Here is a 12,300-nt window from a genome sequence, read left to right as displayed (position 1 = left end):
AGGCAGTATAGGATGATTCCTATGTTGGTTTTTTTTCTTCAAATACTGATACTAAACATTGTTCAGTAAAAATAACTTGGGAGGGAGGGAGGATGAGCTGAAAAAGAGGGATTTTTTGCACCCTTGTTTTGGTATCTGCTTTTTGCCCTTGGAGATTTCCCCTTAAAGCTTGGCTTAGAATAATGTTTGCGTGGCGCTATTAAAATAGTATGTACCTAAGCTTATTTATAAAAACAAAACACTACCACCTTCACCCACCCCATGTGAATATGGTGAGGGCAAAATTTAGGGCTGCCCCTTTGGTTTAGGCAAGCTCAAGATGAGTACAACTGAGCTGTGTGCAGTGAAGGTTTTTAAGCAGGTGACAGGCAAACAGATGCCAGTTTACATCGCAGCCTTCAGTGCTGCTGTCTTCAGTGGAAATACCTTTCCGCCTCATCTGCAGATAAACGACTGTTTTAGTGCTCCTGTGAAGGAGCAAGCCGAGTACTAACCTGTGTGAGAACCAAGCCTAGCCTTAATGAGCCTGCACTACATATGGAACTAATGAGTGTTTCTCTGGAAAACACGGTCATTTATAGCTCCGTTGCATTTTCTATGATTTAATGGATTTAAGGACTAGGTAATAATTTTACTTGATGACTGGGAGGAAGAAACACTTGCTAGATGGCAAAATGTGAACCTATGCATATAGAAGGGAGTCGATCCTAGTAGTTCCAAGAAATACTGCATGGAATAACGGAATTAAAATAAGAAAGGGAGAAATGAGATACAGAGTACTCTTTGGAAGGAAGTGGCAGAAATCTCATTACGTGGGATCGCCACCTTACAAGCCAAGGTGTCTGTATGAGCAGTCTGACGTGGCAAGGATTTCAGGTGCAGGGCGGTAGGGACCTTCCTCTCCGGTGATTTCTGTTCACAGGCCTTCGGTAGCATTCAGAACAACTTGCTCCGCAACCGGCTGCTTCAAGCACGCCCTGGTTTCGAGGCAGCCCAACCTGTAGCCATGCATTGTCTGAGTAACAAAAGGGGGGCAAAGCATCCGTTACGTAGCTAGAGCCTGGGCTGTCGACGGTGATGTGTATTACTGATCTGTGTGCGTGTTCGGTGTTCCTGTGAGATGCTTCCTGTCTGGTTGCGCCAGAACACTCCGCTTCAGAATGCAGGTGCCAAAAAGCAAAAGGCGGAGGAGTCGCGCAGGTAGCTTGGCAATCTAACTGTACGTACCGTGGTGTGATCGCCAGCTCTGCGTCATCTGTATTTTTGCACTTAATAGTCCAATAGTTACGTGTGGGAGTTGGATGCAGCCTTGCTGTCACTTAACTCTTCACGGCTCCAAGTTGTGACAAATCCAATTTTTGAAAATTCATTGAGGGGGAGAGCAACTAGCAGCATGTCTTCCATATTCCACATGGCACACAGCATACTGCCCTTGCAGGTATTTTTGGAGCAGGGAAATGCACAATTTCGATCATGTTTTCTTCATTGTAATTTACATCGGGGACAGCACTGCTCATTACAACCAATGCAAAACATCCTGCGGTCTCCAGTGAGCATCATCTCGGGAGCAGAGTCATAAGGAATCTCTGGTTTGGCCTTGGCTTCACAGCATCTTCTTGAGGAAGAGCGCAAACTTCTTGGGAGCAGGGGAAAACAGTGTAACGAACCCAACCTATATTATACTAATTTCAGGTTTGGTATGTTGTTAAAGTGAGGAAATCCCTTGTATCTACAGGTAAGTTTCTTCTTTTGGAGTGTTTCTCAGTGTAGTAAGGATGCTAAAAGCACCTCTTGCCAAAGTAAATGTTTTTTCTCAGTCATCAGTTTGAGTTTTCCAGAGGTTAAGTTAGTAGCACAGTAACAGAGCACTGTGGTGGCATGTGGTCTAACCTCCACTGAAAATGATTGCAACAGCTTTGCCTGGAAGGAGAAAAAGCATTACAGTTTTGCACCTTTAAATCAACTCTTCCCCATTCATTTACACGAAGATTTGCTTCACGGTACAGTTCCCAGCGTGTTTCTTCATAGCGTGTGATGGCAGGGCTGAGTGCGCAGCCATGGGTGTTAATTACGGCCTGCCTACCTCCACCTCAAGGCAAAGCACATCCTAGAGTCAAATAGATATTTTGTTTTGATTTTTTTTCTTTGTAGTTTCACTCTCTAGCTGCAAAGGTGGGGGAGGCGGAGCCTGGAGGGAGAAGCATTGGAGCATGTAGCGAGGTTTGAGTTCGGTTGGCATCGCTGCGAATGATCTCCTTGGTGGCTTGCAGCAAGTCATGGCATGTGGAACCGTCTCATCTGCTGTAACACGGTGATCACAGTACTGCCCTGCCTTGTGGGAAGATAAATCAGCAGTTTATTGTGATAACGATGACATGCAACAGCTAAAGATACCGTAATCATCCAGTCGTGCTCTTCCTCCCTCCTCTGCCTTTCCTAGCAGGTAGTTATTAGGCTGTCAGGCGCTGCTCGCATGGGCGGCTGCAGAGAGCTTTGTGGCTGACGCCCTTTTGCTTGCTGGGCAAGGTGCTGCGCACGCAGACTGCAGAGCCCGGCCTGGGCAGTGAGTTGGAAGCTGTGAAGCCGAAAGGTTGCTGTGTCCTTCGTGTCACAGGGCGCACCTGTGGCAGGTGGGGCTGCAGCTTGAGGGGGTGGGTGGATCTGTCGGGTGAGGGGGGTTTCACACAGAGCGGTATGAGTTTGTGAATTGTTTTCAAGTGGCCGAGAATTCAAGGCTGATTATCATGAATTATAATTTATATTATAACTTATATTATAAAGTTATCCTCCGTTTGTTTGTGGCAAGATTGCAATGTGTTCTTAAGTTACTGCAACTTCAAAACCATCTTTGGTGGGTTTTAGTAGCCTGCTGGTCTTCCTGTGGTTGTATCGCAGCTTGCTGTTTCTCATGGCATCGTTGCCATTTGTGTCTTGGCTTTTCCCTATCTGTCAAAACCAGGGAGTAATCTGAGCAGATAGCTTTAGAAAAGGCTGATTGCTTTGTACCTTGGGTGAAAAGAAATGCAATATTAGAGTAACAAAAATCTCATGAAGATGAATCATGGTGAAGTTCATCTTCTGCTGTTATGTTGGATGGCTTTTGAACAGCTGTTTTGAGGCAGCCTTTGAATATCTTATAGGTGGATTTGCTGCAGACTGTTCTGGAAGGATTTGCTGGGTTTGGTGTTTGGGGGTTTTAAGGCTGCGTGTCCACAGGTAATTTGCTGTCCTGGCTAAGAGTAGATTTCTCTTTTTACCTGAATGTCTGCTTGTTCCTTACCTTCGGGCAGGGCTCTCGGTGTTTACATTGAGACGGAGTTACATAGTGAATTAATTGTAAAGTATGGAAAAGACCCTCCAGGACAGGGGCTTGTCCCTCATCCCGGTTCTGCTGCTGGCCTCGGCGGGCTCCTGGCTGGCGCTGGGGGAGGTTAGCCGGAGCCCAGCCGCTTTGCCAGTCGCCAGCGAGGGGAGCAGTAAGGGAGGAAGAAGGGCTCGTACTTCTTGCTTTTTCCTTTGGAGTAAGATCCATGGAACAGGGAGCCTGCACCATTACACAAGTTAGTAAGATTACATCGTTCCATTAGATGTCATTGGGGTAATGAAGAAATGGGGTGGGTGCTGTCCTGGGCGCATCTCCCTGCGTTGCTCCGGGGGGACGTGACCTGCACAACCCCAGTGAGTGTGCTGGCAGGGCTGTCCTACCTGCATCTCCTGGGGTCAGTAGGGTTTAGAAGGATCGCAACTTCAGACCTCTCCTCTGTTGTAACCCTCTGTGAAGTCCTGGCCAGCTGACCTACGGCTAACCCCCGGTGAAGCCCACAGTGCATCAGAAGTGTAATCCGCCTGCCACAACCCATGTAACACAAGGTGCCTACGCCGTGAGGGGGTGCGTGTGTGTTCTGTGTTTCCCCCAGTACCAAGTGTCGCTGGATGTTTATTAGAACTCTTTAAATAGTCGTTGAATTTCTCTCTAGGAACTGCCCTGGGATGCCAGGCTGGAGCTTAGGGCTTGACACATGGCCATGGATGTCCATCCTCTTGTGCCCTCTTTGGCTTGATGATGTGTCAGGGAGAGGGAGGTGGAGGCTGAACCCCCTGGTGAGGAGGGTCTCCCACACCCTGACATGGTTACTTAATCCCTTGGGGTTTGGGGATGCTGCGGTTACGTAGCAAAGCCACATGCTTTTGCACAGGGAGCAGCAGCTCTGTAGTGTATTGGCATTAGACAATTAAATCGGAGGCAGATCTTGTGCCTCCAAGATACATCATCATGTTTCAGGGGGCGTATCGCAAGAGTTCATCAGTCTGATACGGTCATTTATCGGGTACCATGCGGAGGTAGGTAATGACGATGGAGCAAGCCGAGCGTGTGACAGCCTTTTCTCCTAGATGCTCTCTAGTGACAGGTTTCCTTCTGGATGCATGTGTGCCCTGGGTCCCCGGTTCTCCTGCTGCCCACGGGGAGGAGCAGCTCTGCTCCCTCTCGGCTTTGGGCAGGGTGAGTCAGTGGCTGTGCTTCGGCCCTTCGTGTTCCTGACAGACCTCTGCACTGCAGATACCTGCACCTGAGGTACCCCTGTGTGACTCGCCGAGAGGAAAAAAAGGCAGCAATGTTCCCGTCCCATGTGAGAGGAGACTACCCGCCACGTGTAAGCTACCTTCCGGCTCCATGAGAGTCCTGAATTTCTGTAAAAGGCTCTGGAATTTATAGGTAGACTCTGACTTCCAAGTGTTACTTTCTTTCATCCCACCTGCTATTGCACTGAAGCATCTAGGCATCCTTGGCTATTTTTGATTGATGCTCCTCATTTAAAATTCAGTGGGTTTAGATTTAATTTCTGCAACACTTTAAGAGTAATTATATGACAACCTGCTGCCAAAATTCCTTGGGTTTGGCTTCTGCAGTAATTTTTCTCTGTGTTGGATTCCACTCTGGGCTTGTTTACTGTGTATAATGAGCATCTACTGCATTGCTGTAATCGCTGTATTTATTGCATGGTCTATGAAAATGAAGATCAGTTTGAAAGCTGACTGTTGGTGGGCGAGTCTCTGGGAGTTGTGATTGAATAACAATGGAAAAGTAAGAGTCAAGTTTAAGTTCCATATCCCAGCCTGTGCCTTCCCACAGCTTCCTCTTGTTATACACGGTTGTGCTTTTATTTTTTTAATCTCTGTTAGTGATTTTTTTAATTTAACCTTCATAGATGCTTCATTATTTTGAAAGGTGCTGCATCTGTTAAGTACTCTTTAATTACTGAAATTGGCTGTCTGTCTACTTTATTGTCCTTACTCTGGTCTCTACTTTTTTATAAAGTATTGATGAATGTGACTGTTGTAGTAGTTAGTAGTAATAGTAATTAGTAGTAATAATAATAGAAATAATAATAGTAATGAAAAATGGGGCCAGCATAGTCTCATAACCATTTCAAAAGGTGTAAGTCCACCTTTGGAATCAACCTATTTGTTTTACACACTGGTGTGTTATGATGCTCGAGACATGGATTTTGGGGAAAAACCAGCCCTGTTTTCAGCAGGAGACTCCAGCACAGTGACCTCTACAGCAAAACTGAGTTAAGATTTCAAGACACTACCTGTAGAGGTGGGAGCCCGAAAGGCTTCAGCTGCATAAAGCAGACTGCGGTGACACTTGCTTAGCAGAAATTACAAGTCCTGACTAATGAGCCGCTCCTGCCCCTGCCGTCCGCCCCATGTGCCTCTCCTCTCTGTACGTTTGGGGCCTGCTCGTGCTCAGAAATGTTTCTGTCCTAGTGGTGTGGACACTGCTCCGACCCAGACCAAGGTATCCTTCCTGCCACCAGCTTGCCTGATGCAGTGATCGCCCCTTGAGGAGACCAGGCAGATGGTTCTCCTGAGGCACAGGCCATTTGAGTTTTAAATGCATGAAACCTAAGCTTGCTTAAGCTTGACTGCACATATTTGCAGGACGCAGATCAAGACCTTTGCATGTACAAAAAATCAACATCTGGGATGCCCGTGTGCAGCGTGCAGCAAACTGCAGGTGGAGGCTGAGGTGGGGGTGGTGGACACAGTCTACCGACTGTGGCGAAAAGCTCTTTGCAGCTGTAGATGAAGTGGCGATTTGTGCTGTTGGGATGCTTGAAAAGGTCCGTGCCCCCAAGCAGGTGTGTAGAAGCAAGACTGGCGTACAATTTAGGCAATAAATTATTAATTAACTGTGATCAGTTTGTTTAAATTACTTTCCTCTTCAGGACTCTCCCTTCTTCGAAATTACGTTTTTCAGCACGTCTTCCGTCAGCCTCCAACGCAGTGGTCTTAACTGTATCTCTGCCCGCTTGAGGTCACGAATTTGTCAAGACTGACAAATCCCTCCTTGGCTCGGTCTCGCTCGCCCAGCTGCACTAGATGGTCACAGCTGCCGGACGTGCCTCCGAGTGCTGCTCTTCCTGCTGGAGACTTGGCCTCAAGGAACGGACATCTCTGAGCCTGCCTCTCCCTGGTGAACACCCTCACCGAGCCCCTCAAGCCTTGACCTTAGTATGTACCCTCGCCCTTCAAAGCGCCGTGCTCTTTCCTGAGCCCACATGCCGATCGATCAGTAAATTTAGTAAACGCAGAGCCAGGAACACCACCCGGACAGTACCAGGATAGGAGCGATCCTTTCCCCCCTTGGATTTTACCACCCTGCCAAACCAACCCAAATTTAACAAAGCTTCTTCGCACGTCACCGAGCAGCCAGGCAGCCACCCCGAAGGACAGGGCCGCGCGGCTTGTGCCTGCGTTACTCTCCTCACAGTAAGTGGCAGCGGCACCTCCTCACAGTAGGTGGGGTTAACCCTGGGCAGTGAAGCGACGCCTGGCAGACAGCCCCCGGCCCGCAGGCTAGCACATGCTGAACTGCCACCGGCCTATTTTGTTGCAGTGCGCGCAGGACACAGCCTGGCTGGTTTGAGCTGTGCCCTTTTGGTCCACAGAGCAGGTTGTAGAACACACGCTGAGCCCCACAACTCTTGGCAGGAGTAGCCAGTCCCTGGAGTCACCAAGGCAGCGCCTGCAGTAAATGGACATACCGCTACACCCATTTGTTTTGTTTTGGGGTTCTTGGTTTTTTTAAGCCTAGAGCATCTGCAAACAGGCAAGGCAGGGTGAAGACACGCCAGGTGAATGCAAACACGATGTGCAGGAGTGGGAGCCCAGACAACACGGAACAAGATTAAATATGCAAATGCATAGAAGTCACAGCAATAACATTGCTGTCTGAATTAAACCACTTGAGCCATAATCATTTAAGACCAAACACGGACTACTGCCAGCTTAGTGAAAAGAATTTATTAGAAACTGTTAAGGACTACACAAAACTAGTTTTTAGAGTATTTTTTTCAGTAGATGGCACTCCAGCCTTTTGCTACAAACAGCGTATTGTGGACTTTGGACAGCCACTGTGCTCGTAAGAGACATCTTCAGGATGAGACATTCAAGCAGCATGCACAGTGAGACAGTGGAAGGAGTGCAAGGAAAACCCTCTTGATTTGCATAAGTTCACAGAAGGTATACAGTTTCGTAACTGTTTTCCTCAAGGCAATTTGGATCAAATGAATTACCAATATCCTAGAGGTACCAAGGGGGCTTGGCCTCCCCATCGCTTTGCCTTCAGTGCTAGCGCACGTTGGGACTTTCAGTACAAGGAGTTTCAATAAATAAAAATATAGCTTTCATACTATTTTAACAAAAACTTGACTACGAGGTTAAAGTACAGGCCTTCTGGGGCAGTTGCCCCCACAGAGACCTTACTGCTTTTTGGGGAAAATAAGGAGGACAGTCTATGTTATTAAGGCAATTCATTTTTTTAATTCAACATAGAAATTGTAACAAACTGCATATTTTCTGGTAAGTTCTGAAGTAAAAAATCAAGTTACTGTTCACATGCTACTCTATCTGATATTCTTCATTATGTTTTGAAATACAGTGGAGCATCACTATAGTCACTGCCCCAACAACGTGGCAGCAAGTGACAGCTTATCTTCCAGCCAGGAGCTGCAAAACAAAAGATTAATGACCCCTCCCTCCCACCTTCCCAGTTTAAATCCTCCATTGTTCCTTCCCACCCAATTTCCACCTCTCCTCTAAAAGGGGAAAAAAACCCACAAAACATTTACCTGGCTCCTGAAAGGAGCTTTATAGCAAGGCTCAACTGTATAGAGTAAAAAGATATAAAAAGTTATTAAAATTCAGAGAAGGAAAATGTAATAAAAATAAGTACGCATGGCCTGATAGACATAGCAATTCGCTACAACGTTTTTCAAAAAGTGCTAACCAATTTTAGCTTAAAATAGTTCAAGAGAGCATACAAATGGCTACCACAGTGTAAAACTGAGTATTTACTTTGAAAAATCTAAAACCTGGCTTGAGTGTAGAAAATGTATTATATCTGTTTCTAATTTACATAGTCTTTTTATTTAGGCACACAAAAATAAATATAGACAGTCAAATGCTTCATTAAGTCTGAAGAAGGTTTAGTTAAACGAAGTGAGCATTTGTGACAAACACCACTTTTTTTTTTTTTTTACCACATAACATCTCTATATATAATCATGTGTGTGTACAGGGGTGTACATCCCTGATTTCATCCACAAGCTTCTGCGAAAGTTACTTACAGGGTAAGACTGTTTTCTGCCAAGACCAGTTAATTTGAGAACTACTGGCTAGGAAGAGGTAATTGCTCAGAAAACTCGACTGATACTTCCTGTCAGAATGGTTTATTCATGCTTTTGGGCCAGGAGATTTTGGGCTGGAGCAGAAGCCAGGCTCAGCCAACACCAAAGGTTGTTACTGCAGGGCAGACCTGGAGGAGGAGTGCTTAAATTTTAACAGCGCTGAGAGTAAAGGAACAAATATTTCTATGTCAGAGCAAGGCTCCTTTTCCACTCACATCTGGAAGGATCCCAAGCTGTTCTTTCCGTAAGGAGCCCGTACATCCAGTAACCCTCTGTGCTGCAACCTCAGCGCTGTCCTAGTACAGCCACTGACCCCACATCTCGTTTTAAAATGCTTGTGGTACCTCTACTAACCTCTCCACATAGAAGTGCTCAGGGAAGTAGAAAAGCTTTTGCACGTGACTTCAGACTGCACACATTCAGTGACACCAGCCTGATGCTCCACGCTCCAGTCCCTAGTTAATGAAGTACTATGCAGCTCAGACTGGCACAACTGGTGGTCTCTGACCAACTGGGAGCCTACCAACCAATTCCAGCTTCCTTGATTTTACTTGAAGAATAAACTAGTTCATGTTTCTGAAGATCCAGCTCTAGCCTCTAACTCCATACTAGCTAAGGCAGGGTTAGACATGAACTGAGGTTGTCGGGTGTGTGGTGATTGAGGGCTTTCAGCACATAAAAATTATTCAAGTTCATCCCACTATCTTGAAACAAATTGAAAAACGTCACAAACAAACCCGAGCAGCATAATTTTTATTTGGTGTTACAACAGATGTGCAGCACCCGTGGTTCTGAGCACTGCATTTTACTGTTTGTTTTTCTTTTTAAAAATCTAAACAGTTCTTCTGTTCAGACAAGTCCATGTGCTTTTTTTATATACACATTGTGACCCCTGCATTCAGCCTGTCCAGTTAACGCTAGAAATATTTGTCAATGCAATACTTTATCTTTGCTATAATTAGGGAGAAATCAAAAGAAAAAAAATTAATCTGGCTGATTACATGTACTGTACATACCTGTTCCAAAACCAATGTACTCAGAACTTTCTAATTTAACGCACTCTGTTATTCAAGTCAAAATGCTGTACATCTAAGTATCCACACAATCATACATTCCTAATGATTCTTCTTTACACCTTTATTTTTTTTAGACATCTGTTTTTAAAAAGGAATAAAGAAGTTGCCCTGTAGATCTATATTTCTTTAGAACAAAACATTATATACTACATTGAAAAATAATTTTATTAAACTCAGATTCAAATCACTGTCACGTACAATTTTCACTTAACTGGTCATGTTGAAATTGCACTTTGAAGATAGAATAAAATTAAAAACTGAAAACATATTCTACTTCTTTTCACAGGAGACTGCCTCTTCAGGATTTTTCTTCCGTGAATGTTTGTATTTGTCTACATACGCTTTCACTAGATTTGCCACTTTTGCAGAATTAACTTCTCCGCTCTTGCTATGACAAACCTACAGCAATTTTAAAGGAAAAAAAAAAGTGTTTGAAACATTTCTGTTGATTTGCCACTGTTTCACATTATTTATTTATTTTGCCAACACCCCCCCCCCCAGGTTTCTCCATCTCGGGCAGAACAACTTTGGAAACTCCTAGTACTTCCCAATTGCTTACCAAATACTTCTGAATTCCCATTCAACTCTTTCAACAATGAGTTACGTTCTGAGGAGCTAAGAAGTCTCTTGTGGATGGATAAAGTTTTTTTATTTGTCCTGTTCCCCATTCCCAGCAGCTTCCAGTTGTTCCCACAAGATCAAGGAATCCACCCCAAACCCTACCGCAACTGCAATGTACGCATTTGAGATTACTAGATCAACTTACTTTATCTACAGCTTTCCGCACAATTTCTTTATATTCTTCCTTAGTGATGTCTTTATTTTGGTAGAAAGGTTTAATAGCCAGTTTGACCTCCTGTGCTGCTTTTTCTTGAATTAACAGTTTCTGATGAAAAAAAAAACAAACAAGTGTTATTTTTCACTGTCTGCATAGGTATCTTAATCAATCATAAATTAAAACTCTACAGAAAAAAGTCACTACAAAGACTAGAAAACAATAGTCCCCTCACATTTCAGCTCTCATGAGAGCTGTCTGTGTTTTACTAACAACAGAATGCTGTCCCACAGCAATTAAAGCAATATTCATCAGTGCTGCTTTAAAGACTACATTAAAAAAAGTCAGCTTGCTGGTTTGTCCTACAGCCGCCATGGAAGTATCACATACACATTGGTATCAACTATATTACACAGAAGGTGTACTGCCACAGTTTGCTATTTTTTAGTATATTGCATTTTATACGTATATAAAATGTATAAAAAAATTATATGTATTTTATATAAAAATATATGATAGTATATATAAATACACTTTGAACTTGCCTGGTCCTTCTTTGAGCTATCTGCACTGGCTTCCACTGTTACACTTGCTTTGTTTTCTCCCAATTTTACAGCTGCATTACAGCTCTTGACGTGACTTGATGACGTTGCATTACCCGAACTTGGTCCCTGAACTGTCCCCACACTTCCCAGGACTGCTGTTGAGGCAGGCAGGGCTGGAGCACTCATATTATTACTTACATGAGCAGCATTTGGAATACCCTGTTTTAAAAAGTTATCAGCAGTTAATACATTATCCTTCAGTATGACAGCGTGCCTTTCTAGAAGTCTCAGCAACTATAGAAAGAGCATGAACACCACATTCTTTGGTTCATTAGCTAATCTCCACGCTGGCAGTTATTACGGAAGGTACACACATTATATCAGATCTACTCAAAGGAGAAAAAAAACCACCCCCAAACCATAAAGCTCGAAAAGTAAAGCATCCTCCATGTCATCACTGTGGCTGCCAGATTCCTTCTCTGATCCCACTAACAAAGTAAACAAAGCACCCTGCTAATAGGCAGGGAGGGTGTTAGCACAAGGGGAAGGAAAGCGATGGCTGCAGAACACCTCTCTATTTGTCGCGGGAGTGTAGAGGAAGACCTGTTTTGTAAATCAGATTAACATTTTTTTTACAAATCAGCGCCCAAGCAGACACGCATGAAGTTATTTTTAAACCACACTTGCATTCCTGCATCATAACAATATTGCTCTGAAAACATATATTTTCATGTTTCTTATCAGAAAATGTGAACTTGTGAATGAATTTCAAATGCAAACACAGCTACAAGTCTACTCGAGGCTAGAGGTGAAATGCTGGTTGAAGCACCAGGATCTGTTCTTCAGGAAAAGCCACGTTCTGTACATTTCCAAACACCACCAAAAGACCGCAGACACTGTTGATACTTTGGAATTGCGAAATTAAGTAGCTCTCAGACCCCAGATGGAGGTCATTTTTAGCAAAAGCCAAGAACGCATCCTCCCGGCATGCTTCTGGCAGGCTACCCTAAATGCTACTTTTTTTTGCAGGCCATCACCATTACTTTTTTCACATCTACATTTATCCAGATGGAAAATAATGAAACAGGAATTTGAATGTCTTGGAAATGACACGGATACTAAGCTGTTATAATCAGCATGCTAACCCTTGCCAATGCGCTCTCTTCCTTTCAATAGGAAGGACAGGTGGAGTCCTGCAGTATTCTGTC

General features: G+C 44.3%; 1 protein-coding gene across 3 annotated transcripts in view; it reads right to left on the bottom strand.

The window, feature by feature from the left end:
- Positions 1-7,296: 7,296 nt before the first annotated feature.
- SCAF11 (SR-related CTD associated factor 11) overlaps positions 7,297-12,300 on the bottom strand; it is a 50,538-nt gene continuing 45,534 nt past the window's right edge. For all 3 annotated transcript variants that reach the window (XM_056341234.1, XM_056341235.1, XM_056341236.1), the window contains exons 13-15: positions 11,093-11,311; positions 10,539-10,658; positions 7,297-10,171 (exon numbers count right to left, since the gene is read on the bottom strand). In XM_056341234.1, coding sequence (XP_056197209.1) covers positions 10,043-10,171; positions 10,539-10,658; positions 11,093-11,311 — 468 coding nt within the window. In that variant the 3' untranslated portion in view covers positions 7,297-10,042. The remainder of the gene's footprint in view (positions 10,172-10,538; positions 10,659-11,092; positions 11,312-12,300) is intronic.

Source organism: Falco biarmicus, chromosome 5, assembly GCF_023638135.1.
Source record: "Falco biarmicus isolate bFalBia1 chromosome 5, bFalBia1.pri, whole genome shotgun sequence".
Lineage (NCBI taxonomy): Eukaryota > Metazoa > Chordata > Aves > Falconiformes > Falconidae > Falco > Falco biarmicus.
The sequence above is the reverse complement of the archived record's forward strand: the minus strand, read 5'-3'. Positions and strand labels throughout refer to the sequence as shown.